We start from the raw sequence: 15,882 nt of genomic DNA on the forward strand, positions 1-15,882 counted from the left end.
TTTGCACTTAGAATTGAATAATTGAGTTGGGACCCATTAACTTTTCCTATTAATGACATAAGCAATGCCCGTGCCAAATTTCAAGTTTCTATGACATCGGGAAGTGAGAGAATTAGATTTCGTACGTAATATGTGGACGCTAATTGTTTTGGGCTTAGAATTGAACAATCGAGGTGGGACGCATTAACTTTTCCTATTTATGACATAATCAATGCCCGTTTCAAATTTCATGTTTCTATGACACCAAGAAGTGAGAGAATTAGATTACGTACGTAAAATTTGGACGCTAGTTCTTTTGCGCTACAATTAAATAATTGAGTTGGGACCCAATAACTTTTCCTATTTATGACATATTCAATGCTTATGGCAAATTTCATGTTTCTATGACACCGGAAAGTGAGAAAAATAGATTCCGCACATAAAATTTGGACGCTAATTCTTTTGCGCTTAGAATTGAATAATCGAGTTGGGACCCATTAGCTTTTCTTATTTATGACATAATCAATGCTCGTGCCAAATTTCATGTTTCTATGACACCGGAAAGTGAGAAAAATACATTCCTACGTAAAATTTGGACGCTAATTCTTTTGCGCATAGAATTGAACAATCGAGTTGGGACCCATTAACTTTTCCTATTTATGACATAATCAATGCTCGTGCCAAATTTTACATTTCTATGACAACAGGAAGTGAGAGAATTAGTTTCTGTACGTAAAATTTGGACGCTAATTCTTTTGCGCATAGAATTAAATAATCGAGTTGGGACCTATTAACTTTTCCTATTTATGACATAATCAATGCTCGTGCCAAATTTTAAGCTTCTATGACATTAAGAAGTGAGAGATTTAGATTATGTACGTTAAATTTCGACGCTAATTCTTTTGCGCTAGAATTGAATAATCGAGTTGGGACCCAATTACTTTTCCTATTTTGGAGATAATCTATGCTTGTGCCAAAATTCGTGTTTCTACGACATCGGGAAGTTGGAGAACTTTTGGCGAGTCAGTCAGTGAGTCAGTGAGGGCTTTCATCTTTATATATATAGACTAGCTGATATACCCGGCTTTGCCCGAGTTAATTTGGTACTGGTGTTTATCTGGTGTTCACACGGAAAAGCTTATGAAGTCGTGGTTACTTTAGAGATACTGAGGAAAAAAAATATGTTCACCATTTTGCATAGTTCTCTGCGTTACCCAGGAAACACCACTGGGAGGTAACCATGCAACGTTTCCTTTATATAAAATGACATCAGGAAGTGAGAGAATTAGATTCCATATGTAAAATTTGGACACTAATTCTTTTGCGCTTAGAATTGAATAATTGAGTTGGGACCCATTAGCTTTTACTATTTATGACATAATCAATGCTCCTGCCAAATTTCCTGTTTCTATGACACCGGAAAGTGAAAAAAATTACATTCCGCACGTAAAATTTGGACACTAATTCTTTTGCGCTTAGAATTGAATAATTGAGTTGGGACCCATTAGCTTTTACTATTTATGACATAATCAATGCTCGTGCCAAATTTCCTGTTTCTATGACACCGAAAAGTGAAAAAATTACATTCCGCACGTAAAATTTCGATGCCAATTCTTTTGCGCTAGAATTGAATAATCGAGTTGGGACCTATGAACTTTTCCTATTTATGACATATTCAATGCCTGTGCCAAATTTCACGTTTCTATGACACCGGAAAGTGAAAAAATTACATTCCGCACGTAAAATTTGGACGCTAATTCTTTTGCGCATAAAATTAAATGATGGAGTTGGGACCCATTAGCTTTTCCTATTTATGACATAATCAATGCTCGTGCCAAATTTCCTGTTTCTATGACACCGGAAAGGGAAGAAATTACATTCCGTACGTAAAATTTGGACGCTAATTCTTTTGCGCATAGAATTGAATAATGGAGTTGGGACCCATTAGCTTTTTCTATTTATGACATAATCAATGCTCGTGCCAAATTTCACGTTTCTATGACAACCGGAAAGTGAAAAAATTACATTCCGCACGTAAAATTTTGACGCCAATTCTTTTGCGCATGGAATTGAATAATCGAGTTGGGACCTATGAACTTTTCCTATTTATGACATAATCAATGCTCGTGCCAAATTTCCTGTTTCTATGACACCGGAAAGTGAGAAAATTAGATTCTGTGCGTAAAATTTGGACGCTAATTCTTTTGCGCATAGAATTGAATAATCGAGTTGGGACCCATAAGCTTTTCCTATTTATGACATAATCAATGCTCGTGCCAAATTTTAAGTTTCTAAGGCATTGGGAAGTGACAGATTTAGATTATGTACGTAAAATTTTGACGCCAATTCTTTTGCGCTAGAATCGAATAATCGAGTTGGGACCCAATTACTTTTCCTATTTTGAAGATAATCTATGCTTGTGCCAAATTTCATGTTTCTACGATATCGGGAAGTTGGAGAACTTTTGGCGAGTCAGTCAGTGAGTCAGTCAGTCAGTCAGTGAGTCAGTGAGGGCTTTCAGCTTTATATATATAGAGGGCACACAGGGGTCCTATAACAGAGGGCACACAGGGGTTCTATAACTAATAGAGGGCACACAGGGGTCCTATAACTAATAGAGGGCACACGGGTCCTATAACTAATAGAGGGCACACAGGGGGTTCTATAACAAATAGAGGGCACACAGTGGTCCTATAACTAATAGAGGATACACAGGGGTCCTATAACTAATACAGGGCACACAGGGGTCCTATAACTAATAGAGAGCACACAGGGGGTCCTATAACTAATAAAGAGCACACAGGGGTATTATAACTAATAAAGGGCACACAGGGGTTCTATAACTAATAGAGGGCACACAGAGGGTTCTATAACTAATAGAGGGCACACAGTGGTCCTATAACTAATACAGGGCACACAGGGGGTCCTATAACTAATAAAGGACACACAGGGGTCCTATAACTAATAGAGAGCACACAGGGGTCCTATAACTAATAAAGAGCACACAGGGGTATTATAACAAATAAAGGGCACACAGGGGTTCTATAACTAATAGAGAGCACACAGGGGTCCTATAACTAATAGAGAGCACACAGGGGTATTATAACTAATAAAGGGCACACAGGGGTTCTATAACTAATAGAGGGCACACAAGGGGTTCTATAACTAATAGAGGGCACACAGGGGTCCTATAACTAATAAAGAGCACACAGGGGTATTATAACTAATAAAGGGCACACAGGGGTTCTATAACTAATAGAGGGCACACGGGGGGTCCTATAACTAATAGCGAGCACACAGGGGTCCTATAACTAATAGAGGGTACACAGGGGTCCTATAACTAATAGAGAGCACACAGGGGTCCTATAACTAATAAAGAGCACACAGGGGTATTATAACTAATAAAGGGCACACAGGGGTTCTATAACTAATAGAGGGCACACAGTGGCCCTATAACTAATAGAGGGCACACAGGGGGTCCTATAACTAATAAAGGGCACACAGGGGTCCTATAACTAATAAAGGGCACACAGGAGCCCTATAACTAATAGAGGGCACACAGGGGGTCCTATAACTAATAAAGAGCACACAGGGGTATTATAACTAATAAAGGGCACACAGGGGTTCTATAACTAATAGAGGGCACACAGGGGGTTCTATAACTAATAGAGGGCACACAGTGGTCCTATAAATAATAGAGGGCACACAGGGGGTCCTATAACTAATAGAGGGCACACAGGGGTATTATAACTAATAAAGGGCACACAGGGGTTCTATAACTAATAGAGGGCACACTGGGGTCCTATAACTAATACAGGGCATACAGGGGTTCTATGACTAATAGAGAGCACACAGGGGGTCCTTATAACTAACTAGCTGATATACCCGGCTTCGCCCGAGTTAATTTGGATACCGGAAAAACCAATTGTCACCATTTTGCATAGTTCTCTGCGTTACCCAGGAAACACCACGGGGACGTAACCATGCAACGTTTCCTTTATATAAAATGACATCAGGAAGTGAGAGAATTAGATTCCATACGTAAAATTTGGACGCTAATTCTTTTGCACTTAGAATTGAATAATTGAGTTGGGACCCATTAACTTTTCCTATTAATGACATAAGCAATGCCCGTGCCAAATTTCAAGTTTCTATGACATCGGGAAGTGAGAGAATTAGATTACGTACGTAAAATTTGGACGCTAGTTCTTTTGCGCTACAATTGAATAATTGAGTTGGGACCCAATAACTTTTCCTATTTATGACATATTCAATGCTTATGGCAAATTTCATGTTTCTATGACACCGGAAAGTGAGAAAAATAGATTCCGCACATAAAATTTGGACGCTAATTCTTTTGCGCTTAGAATTGAATAATCGAGTTGGGACCCATTAGCTTTTCTTATTTATGACATAATCAATGCTCGTGCCAAATTTCATGTTTCTATGACACCGGAAAGTGAGAAAAATACATTCCTACGTAAAATTTGGACGCTAATTCTTTTGCGCATAGAATTGAACAATCGAGTTGGGACCCATTAACTTTTCCTATTTATGACATAATCAATGCTCGTGCCAAATTTTACATTTCTATGACAACAGGAAGTGAGAGAATTAGTTTCCGTACGTAAAATTTGGACGCTAATTCTTTTGCGCATAGAATTAAATAATCGAGTTGGGACCTATTAACTTTTCCTATTTATGACATAATCAATGCTCGTGCCAAATTTTAAGCTTCTATGACATTAAGAAGTGAGAGATTTAGATTATGTACGTTAAATTTCGACGCTAATTCTTTTGCGCTAGAATTGAATAATCGAGTTGGGACCCAATTACTTTTCCTATTTTGGAGATAATCTATGCTTGTGCCAAAATTCGTGTTTCTACGACATCGGGAAGTTGGAGAACTTTTGGCGAGTCAATCAGTGAGTCAGTGAGGGCTTTCATCTTTATATATATAGACTAGCTGATATACCCGACTTCGCCCGAGTTAATTTGGTACTGGTGTTTATCTGGTGTTCACACGGAAAAGCTTATGAAGTCGTGGTTACTTTAGAGATACTGAGGAAAAAAAATATGTTCACCATTTTGCATAGTTCTCTGCGTTACCCAGGAAACACCACTGGGAGGTAACCATGCAACGTTTCCTTTATATAAAATGACATCAGGAAGTGAGAGAATTAGATTCCATACGTAAAATTTGGACACTAATTCTTTTGCGCTTAGAATTGAATAATTGAGTTGGGACCCATTAGCTTTTACTATTTATGACATAATCAATGCTCCTGCCAAATTTCCTGTTTCTATGACACCGGAAAGTGAAAAAAATTACATTCCGCACGTAAAATTTGGACACTAATTCTTTTGCGCTTAGAATTGAATAATTGAGTTGGGACCCATTAGCTTTTACTATTTATGACATAATCAATGCTCGTGCCAAATTTCCTGTTTCTATGACACCGAAAAGTGAAAAAATTACATTCCGCACGTAAAATTTCGACGCCAATTCTTTTGCGCTAGAATTGAATAATCGAGTTGGGACCTATGAACTTTTCCTATTTATGACATATTCAATGCCTGTGCCAAATTTCACGTTTCTATGACACCGGAAAGTGAAAAAATTACATTCCGCACGTAAAATTTGGACGCTAATTCTTTTGCGCATAGAATTAAATGATGGAGTTGGGACCCATTAGCTTTTCCTATTTATGACATAATCAATGCTCGTGCCAAATTTCCTGTTTCTATGACACCGAAAAGGGAAGAAATTACATTCCGTACGTAAAATTTGGACCCTAATTCTTTTGCGCATAGAATTGAATAATGGAGTTGGGACCCATTAGCTTTTCCTATTTATGACATAATCAATGCTCGTGCCAAATTTCCTGTTTCTATGACACCGAAAAGGGAAGAAATTACATTCCGTACGTAAAATTTGGACCCTAATTCTTTTGCGCATAGAATTGAATAATGGAGTTGGGACCCATTAGCTTTTTCTATTTATGACATAATCAATGCTCGTGCCAAATTTCACGTTTCTATGACAACCGGAAAGTGAAAAAATTACATTCCGCACGTAAAATTTTGACGCCAATTCTTTTGCGCATAGAATTGAATAATCGAGTTGGGACCCATTAGCTTTTCCTATTTATGACATAATCAATGCTCGTGCCAAATTTTACATTTCTATGACATCGGAAAGTAAAAAAAAAATTACATTCCGCACGTAAAATTTTGACGCCAATTCTTTTGCGCATAGAATTGAATAATCGAGTTGGGACCTATGAACTTTTCCTATTTATGACATAATCAATGCTCGTGCCAAATTTCCTGTTTCTATGACACCGGAAAGTGAGAAAATTAGATTCCGTGCGTAAAATTTGGACGCTAATTCTTTTGCGCATAGAATTGAATAATCGAGTTGGGACCCATAAGCTTTTCCTATTTATGACATAATCAATGCTCGTGCCAAATTTTAAGTTTCTAAGGCATTGGGAAGTGACAGATTTAGATTATGTACGTAAAATTTTGACGCCAATTATTTTGCGCTAGAATCGAATAATCGAGTAGGAACCAATTACTTTTCCTATTTTGGAGATAATCTATGCTTGTGCCAAATTTCATGTTTCTACGATATCGGGAAGTTGGAGAACTTTTGGCGAGTCAGTCAGTGAGTCAGTCAGTCAGTGAGTCAGTGAGGGCTTTCAGCTTTATATATATAGAGGGCACACAGGGGGTCCTATAACTAATAAAGGGCACACAGGGGTCCTATAACAGAGGGCACACAGGGGTTCTATAACTAATAGAGGGCACACAGGGGTCCTATAACTAATAGAGGGCACACGGGTCCTATAACTAATAGAGAGCACACAGGGGGTTCTATAACAAATAGAGGGCACACAGTGGTCCTATAACTAATAGAGGGTACACAGGGGTCCTATAACTAATACAGGGCACACAGGGGTCCTATAACTAATAGAGAGCACACAGGGGGTCCTATAACTAATAAAGAGCACACAGGGGTATTATAACTAATAAAGGGCACACAGGGGTTCTATAACTAATAGAGAGCACACAGGGGTCCTATAACTAATAGAGAGCACACAGGGGTATTATAACTAATAAAGGGCACACAGGGGTTCTATAACTAATAGAGGGCACACAGGGGGTTCTATAACTAATAGAGGGCACACAGGGGTCCTATAACTAATAAAGAGCACACAGGGGTATTATAACTAATAAAGGGCACACAGGGGTTCTATAACTAATAGAGGGCACACAGGGGGTCCTATAACTAATAGCGAGCACACAGGGGTCCTATAACTAATAGAGGGCACACAGGGGTCCTATAACTAATAGAGAGCACACAGGGGTCCTATAACTAATAAAGAGCACACAGGGGTATTATAACTAATAAAGGGCACACAGGGGTTCTATAACTAATAGAGGGCACATAGTGGCCCTATAACTAATAGAGGGCACACAGGGGGTCCTATAACTAATAAAGGGCACACAGGGGTCCTATAACTAATAAAGGGCACACAGGAGCCCTATAACTAATAGAGGGCACACAGGGGGTCCTATAACTAATAAAGAGCACACAGGGGTATTATAACTAATAAAGGGCACACAGGGGTTCTATAACTAATAGAGGGCACACAGGGGGTTCTATAACTAATAGAGGGCACACAGTGGTCCTATAACTAATAGAGGGCACACAGGGGGTCCTATAACTAATAGAGGGCACACAGGGGTATTATAACTAATAAAGGGCACACAGGGGTTCTATAACTAATAGAGGGCACACAGGGGTCCTATAACTAATAAAGGGCACACAGGGGTTCTATAACTAATAGAGGGCACACAGGGGTCCTATAACTAATAAAGGGCACACAGGGGTTCTATAACTAATGGAGTGCACACAGGGGGTTCTATAACAAACAGAAGGGACACAGGTGGTTCTATAACTAATAGAGAGCACAAAGGGGGTCCTATAACTAATAGAGGGCACACAGGGATCCTATTAATAAGTGGGGCTATTGAGGGGGTCACTATTCTTAAGTGGGGCCACAGCTGACACATTATTATAGTGGGGGAGAAAAATAAAAAGGGGTTGCAGCAGAAGGATAGGGAGATCTCATGTGCGGAGGAGTCCTGTCTGGAAGACGTCTTCCTGTCCGCACAAAATAACACACGGAACTGTGCGATTTCGCAATGTTAATTGAGGACACCGGGACTAATTAGGCTGCTCAGTGGGTTCAGTCATGGCGCGGGTGTGTCCAGTGTCAATGTGAATGGTCCCAGCAGGGTTGAAAAGCGCAGTAGAATGCATGGATATGTGTGAAAAAGTGCAATCACGTCACGCTCTCGCGAGTGTATATACACCTACGCTCGTCTGCAGCAGCCTTTAGGCCTCATGCCCACGAGGATAATCAGATCCGCTGCGGATTTGTAACGCAGATTTGGGCTGCGGATGCACTGTAATTGTCTTTTATTTTTCATGCGGGAGATCAATTGAGCTGTGTGCTCTATGAGCTCCCGCACGCGTGATCCGCACCTAAATGGAGCATGTCCATTTTTTTCATGCTCCAGAAATTTTTTAATTCACTTTTAAATACCATCCGCGCGTGGTCAATGCATTCCTATGGGGTGCGGATCCGTGTGCGGGAAAAACGCTCCGGATTTTAATTCTTAATTTTCCCCGTGGGCATGAGGCCTTAGTGTGCAGTAACATGTGGCGGATTTGCTATAGAGCTTCCACAACAGGGAAGTCTGCAACAAACCCACAGCTTTAGGTGCAGATTTCACCCATTTAGTTAAACGGGTAAAATCTGCTGCAGATCCGCATCAAAATATGTGTCCAAATCCACACAAAATTGGGCAGAGTTTTTCCTCTCCATAAAATCTGCAGTAAACCCACCATATGTGAATGAGCCCTAAGGGTGGGCTGCTACTCATGGGCCGCTTTGCGCTAGCCCCTGTGCCGCGCTCGGCTGGTGGAGCCTCTGTTAGCCGAGGTGGCATCCCAGCACAGTTATACCTACTATAATGTGCGATGGGTGCCAACATTTATTTGCACAGTGGCCATCTAGCCTGCGGCCAGCCTGGAGGATTATGTCCCATTTTCTTACTGATCTCAGTATATTATGGGGGTCCTACACTACTGACCACCTCATGTATCCTGTGGCTGCGTTACCATGGAGACCGCTCTATAGCCGGCACTAGCCCAGGCTTCAGGTAGCCGACTAGGCCATGGCCGGTCACCCTGCAGCGCCTTGTGTTCGGCCTGGAGGGCATGGCGGGCACATGCAGGCTCATACAGCCTCCTGCGGATGGCAGCCACTACCCCAGTCACATAGCTGCCATCCGCAGGAGGCTCCTTCTCTCTCCTCTCCGCCCTCTCGCCTATCAGGTCGCAGCTACTTAGGGCTGCCTCAGGCCGACAAGCTGATCCCCGCTGCCCACTGGCATCTGTGCAGACGGCCGCGAGGGAGGCCACACCATGGGCAGACCCAGAAGGAAACAGGGCTGCTCAGAGTGTGGGACACCTGTGGAGGAGATGTGAGGAAGGAGCCAGGGTGAGTCTCAGGGGTTACCAGACACGGTTCTGTGGCCCTCCGATCCATCTCTTGGAAAACTACAACTCCCGGCATGCATTGGCATCAGAGGACATTCAAGACCTGATGGGAGTTGTAGTCCTCCTTAGGGCTTGTTCACACTGCAGAAGTTGATGCAGACTTTTCATGGAGCCGGGCTTTAGTTTTGTGCAGCGGATTTTTCTATGAATGGATTTATTATAGACAAGGGCTCACCATATTATTAACCCCTTAGAGGGGTTGTGCAACAATTACACATTATCGCCTATTCACATGATCGGGAATAACTTGCTGATTGGTGGGGATCGCACTGCTGAGACCCCTTCTAGTTTTTAGAATGGGGGTCCCCTGTCCTTTTTACTGCACCCCTTGCACTGAGGAAGTGACTGAATGGAGCACTGGTCGCACAGGCGCACTAGCCCACCTTTTCGCTGTCACTGGGACCACAACTTTTTCGATCAGCCCCACTGAAATCGACCATGTACTGATCGTGCATGGTCGACCACACTTTGTACAACTTTGGTATCACCATAATATGCCAATTCTCCCCCCAAAACAAGAATAAAATAAAAATTGCAGAATTGTTAATTTTTATATTTTGCACCACATTTTTTTAAGCTATTGAAAAAAGAAATTTATATATATATTGGTACATCAAATGGTAACATTGGAAGATACAACTTCTCCCATATAAAAAAGCCCTCCTATGGCTCTATACCCCCTGTATTCCCGGGTCATGTCTGAACCTTCCTTGGGAAGTATACATCGGGAGCTTTTTCCACGGTACGCTGTACATCCAGGTGTAACGTGATGCGAACAGAGCCTCGCTTACGGCAGAAGTCCCTTATAGTGCGACGCAAGGTGAACAGCTAATATTTCCAGGTGACTGTAGTGTGGCCCCCAGTATCCGTTCCATTGGAGGGCCCCATGTACCCCGCAGGTGTGAGGGGAGAGCACAGGACAGAAGTGGAGGCAATCTGCTGATTGTCTGTGGCCAGTGCTCGGCTTATTATACGCTGTATAGGCATAATCGCGGCCGCTATTACACATTGCATCGCAGATCACAAGTCTACGTAGGTGCATGGAGCCAAGATGCACTTAATATATGAAGGGCTTGTGCTGGCGCCAATCCTATTAAGATCAACATTTGAATCCTGGTCTTAATGTGTTTCTCACAATGTGCTGCCTTCTTCCTGTCATTGCAGAAAGCGCCCTGAGCTGTTGTCTGTCGGAAATCCCTCAGTGTATCCTTTGCACTTCTTCACAGCCTAAAGGACTTGGGGGCTATTCAATAACTTCTAATTGTCCTCACTGAGCAGTGAAAGGGTTAGTTTCTGGAGTGGACTGCTTGGAAGAACCTATCTGTAGCTGTGATGATACATAGCGGCCGGTAACTGTGTCCAATGAGCACGCAGGAGGCGGGGCTGAGTGATGAGCAGGTAATGCGGATATACGGAGGATATAGATAGATATGTATGTACATATTGACATTGAATATAGCTGCTCGTCTATATGTTGAGAGTAGTAGTCCTGCAGAAGAGCACCTATAAATGTGGCATTCCTTGTGGGTGACGTGGATTTGGGGAAGTCTATATGCCAGCTAGAAGGCCGTTCTAGCTTCTATTAACGCAGATATGGTGGTGGAGTACACAGGGCGGCACTGACATCAGAGCCTTAAAAGGGTCGTCCGAGTTGTAACCTCTTCCCCATTTAGTAACATTATTCGTTATATACTCGCCTCTCCCCACCTCCGTGTCCGTAATGTGTTCTTCAAGCGTAATGCTGCGCTCACACCTACTCAGGATACCTAATAGGAACATGAATAGAGTAATAGCTAGAGATCCCCTGTTGGGTGTTATACTACCTCCACCTGGCATATATCTATTATGGGTGATATGCCTGCGGTTCATGGACCCCTCTGGACACACAGAAGTGCAATATGGATACATTATTATATATTATTAAAAATAGGGGATTTCTAAAATTTAAAGGGCTTCATGAAGTGCTAAACTCGCTTTGGCGTGTCTCAGACTTCTGAATTTTCTCTGTTCATTGACTTGAATGTATATCTCAGAGCTGCCAATACTTGGTGAGTTTGAGGCTGGGACTGCAGACCTTGTAGCCAGACTTCCTAATGATAAAGGGATTATCCCATGAAGCCCCCAATGTGCAGTGTGTTCCCTGCCAGAGGAGACTGCTTTTACTCTGCAGAGAAGACCCTGCACATTCAGGGGCAGCCTGCTTGGCGAACCAGGGACCCCTCTGGGTCGCAGGTGAGACAGAACGGACTGGGGAGAGCAGCAAAAACTGCACGTACATATCCACGTTTGCAAAAGAGGGAATAGTTTAGGGCAGTGATTGCAAACCTTTTATAGACCGAGTGCCCAAACTGCAACCCAAAACCCAATTATTTATTACAAACACCAGGAGGCGGGGCTTATCGCGATGTATGATATATATATATTTTTTTTTTTACCCCCGTCGCTATACAAAGTACAGGGCCATGTGTAAACATAGCCTATGGCCTCATGCCCACGGGCGAGTCGGATTCCGTGTGCGGGAGCCCAAAGTGGAATCTGACTCTGCCCGCGGCTGAGGACCCTGCGTATCTGTCTGAGTCTTCTTTTTTCTGTACAGCGGATGTGTGCGGAAATGCTGGCCGGCACACATGTGTAGTACAGTTTTTTTGTTTTTTTTTTTCAAACTCCTGGGGAGTCCGTGGTCCGTCCGCAATGTCTGACAGTTCTATTGACTTTAATGGAAGCCATCCACACTAAAATGGAGCATGCTGCAATGTGTTTTTCACATGCAGAATCCGGAAAACATGTCCGCATGTGTAAATTCAATTGCGGGCGCCCATGGTTCGCTATGGGTGGCTTGAACTGTGGATTTTCTACAAAGATTGCACAATTTTAATCCGCCCGTGGACATGAGGCCTAAGTCAGCTTGAGGTATGCTGCCACGTGCAGAGTGGCCTCAATAGTAATAGTGTCCACTATATTGCCCTCAGTAGTAATAGTGATCCCCACAGTGGCCCCAGTAGTGATAGTGACCCCTTTATTTGCCCCAGTAGCAACTATTGAGGCCACTGTGGGGGTCATTACACGATTACTATTAGCACTTTTTAAATTTTTTGTTGTTTTGTGACCTGCGGGTCACAGTCACTGCAACCTTTGACTTGCACCGTGACGCCATTGGCTTCAGTGATGGTGCAGGGTTGCAGGGCTACACAACTATCTTTGGTCGTGTGACCCGATGTCGCAGTAGCCAAAGTTGCTGTATAGGACTAGTCTGAAATACGTTAGGCCTTACTAGAGGAAGGGAGGGTAAGGGAGCTCCATATTACATTATGACAGATAGTATGTTGTGTATTGCCACTGTTATTGATCCATGATTGTAATGCCTTTGAGTTTACAGTAGCCACAATGGGCAGTAGTACATGTTATGCAGCCTGAGGACTACATTGCAATCTTGGGATGATCAACTGCAATGAAGCTGAAATGAAGCCTTCATTATGTGGTCTATTTGCAGCGATTCTTTAGACCGGCACTATGGATTACACTATTATGTTGTGACATGGAGTGGTAATATATTTCTGACTTCTTGGGGATGATTTCAGTTTCATGTTCACTCTGCAGGCACCATGGATCCTGAGATCTCCATCTTGTACTGCAGTCCTACCCCTCAAGGGATTCCTCAACGTAAAGTTCATGCTCAACTCTCCCCACTATATCAGCGACGTCGGCTTCCTCCCCCGTTGGAAGAACGAATTATCCTGGACTGGGAAGAACGTCAACGAAAACAACCATGGGTATTTAATGGAGCAAAATTCAGACTTCATTCTGTCTTGCCTGACGGAGATGCAAGAGATGAGGATCCAGCCGAGCAGAACGGGGAGAAAGTAAATAAAATAAGCACCGAGAATGAGGGTGGAAATGGAGGAAGAGAAAATGGAGCTACTCTGGACGAAGGAGGAGGACTTACCCTACATCTGGCACTAACCTGTTACAGAGACTTTCTGGGAACCAACTGGTCAGGTGAGGCAAGTGTCCTACAGGAAAAGGGAGGGCAAGAGTTTGGGGACACTCAAGCCTACTTGGCACAGCCACTTGGTGTAGGAGCTGCTCTACAGTGTAAAGATGGACACTTTGTCATGCTGCGAAGAAGTCATAAAGTGGGAGAGGCCGCAGGTCAGCTTGATGTACCGGGAGGACACCCTGAACCTAAGGTAAAGGAAGCATGGAAATGAACTGAGAAATCATAACCCAGTAACACCATTCTCAGCCCCGTAGTAAAAGGGTAAAGGCCACACACACTAGACAGAGGTTGGTTGATGGTTGAACCACCACTGAATGATCAGCTATTCACATTTTAGTCCATATTGGCCGTTATAGTAGTTCAGATTTTTACTAGATGTTCAATGACCCGAAGATCAATCTTTCACTTAATGACAGATCATTCACACAAACGTATTGTGTTTATGTATCAGATGAAAATTTCCAGATAATGTGTGTCATTGTCTAGAGAGCATCAATTGTTAAACGTCACATAAAAACATTTGCTATGGTTGTAGTCCTCCTTTTTGTGTTCACTCTAGTCTGTGTATGCGCACTTTAGCTGATAACTGAGGTGTAACTAAACAGCCTCCACTAAATTGGCACATAGCCAGTATTCATAAAGGGGTTGGAAAGTGTGCCAGGAAACTATAGGCCGGTAAGTCTAACTTCTTTTTTTTTTTGTCGGGTAAAATGTTTGAAGGGTTTCTAAGAGATGCTATCCTGGAGGACCTCAATAAAAAAGGTGCATTCACATAGGCGAGTCTCACGCGCAAGTTCTGTCCGATAGCAATATGGATGGAACTTGTGCGTGTTAATAACGCATTGAAATATATTCTCATTCATATGCGTGATTGTGGTGTTTTGTTTTTTCTCTTGCAGCGATGCTGCATGTCTTATTTTTGAGCGATTCTTTATAAGGAATCGCCCTTTATTTCCTATGGGATCTTTAAAAAAAAAAATCACATCTCAAGTTCATAGATGCGAGGTGATGCGTTTTATAAGCAAAAATGCATTGTGCTCACATCCTGAATAGCCATTTTACAAGCATAATATTGGTCTGAGGTTTTTTTTAAACACTTTCTCTCTCGCCCGTACGAATGCACCCTTACTCCATATCAGCATGGGTTTATGAGAGATCGCTCCTCTCAAACCAACCTGATCAGCTTCTATGAGGAGGTAAGTTCTAGGCTGGACCAGGGAGAGTCATTGGATCTTGTGTATCTGGACTTTTCCAAAGTGTTTGATAGTGTGCCACATAAAAGGTTGGTATATAAAATAAGAATGCTTGGTCTGGTGAGGATGTGTGTAAGTGGGTAAGTAACTGGTCAGTGGTAGAAAGTAGAGGGTGATTATAAATGGTACATACTCTGATTGGGTCACCTTTACTAGTGGGGTACTACAGGGGGGCAGTACTGGCCCTATTTTTTTAAATATATTTATTAGTGGCCCGGTAGAAGGATTGTACAGTAAAATATCGATATTTGCGGATGACCCAAAAGTATGTAAAGATGTTAACACAAGAGAAGAACACATGTCATCATTACACACTAAATGGGAAACAACTGGGTAACACTAACAGGGAAAAGGGCTTGGGGGTTTTAGTTAACTGTAAGCTTAACTGCATTAACCAGTGTCAGACAGCTCCTGCCAAGGCAAATAGGATCATGGGGTGCATCAGAAGAGGTCATGGGGCACATGACCAAGTCACTGGTCCGACCACACATGGAATATTGTGGACAGTCGGGCACTGGTACTCGAGAAGGACATAACAGAGCTTGAGCAGGTACAAAGGCGGGCAACTAAAGTAATAAATTGAATGGATGGACTACAATACCCAGAGAGGTTACCAAAATTGGGATTATTTACTTTTAGAAAAAGACGGCTGAGGGGCGACCTAATAACTATGTATAAATATATCAGGGGACAATACAGAGATCTCTCCCATCATCTGTTTATACCCAGGGATTAAGAACAAGAGACTCTTAAGCGGATTTCACATGGGCGAAGACGATATCGGGACGTGAATCATGGCCCAATATTGCCCTCGCCATTCATGTGAAAGCCCTGTGTATGCGAGGCGTTTTAACGTGGAAACAGCCTCGCATCCCTACGGGGTGGAGTCCCCGGTGCAGCTGTCAAAGCTGTTTTCAATTGGGCTAGCGCTGCTGCCGTGCCTATTGAGAATAATGTGCGATTTTGTGTATATGACCCCATTCAAAATAATTCAGTCAACGTACGAGTCTCGCACG

The 15,882-nt window shown here is 42.6% G+C and overlaps 1 protein-coding gene across 8 annotated transcripts in view; it reads left to right on the top strand.

Annotated features, from left to right (window-relative positions):
- NUDT22 (nudix hydrolase 22) overlaps window positions 1-15,882 on the top strand; it is a 30,326-nt gene that overhangs the window by 4,002 nt on the left and 10,442 nt on the right. For 3 of the 8 annotated variants that reach the window (XM_066582806.1, XM_066582812.1, XM_066582805.1), the window contains one exon: window positions 13,214-13,803. In XM_066582806.1, the coding sequence (XP_066438903.1) occupies window positions 13,214-13,803 (590 nt within the window). Of the gene's footprint in view, window positions 1-9,320; window positions 9,558-10,780; window positions 11,015-12,888; window positions 12,902-13,213; window positions 13,804-15,882 lie in introns of those variants that run through there. The other 5 variants (XM_066582808.1, XM_066582809.1, XM_066582807.1 and 2 more) reach the window with 4 other exon arrangements.

The sequence above is a fragment of the Eleutherodactylus coqui genome, chromosome 11 (genome assembly GCF_035609145.1).
Source record: "Eleutherodactylus coqui strain aEleCoq1 chromosome 11, aEleCoq1.hap1, whole genome shotgun sequence".
NCBI classification, from domain to species: Eukaryota; Metazoa; Chordata; class Amphibia; order Anura; family Eleutherodactylidae; genus Eleutherodactylus; species Eleutherodactylus coqui.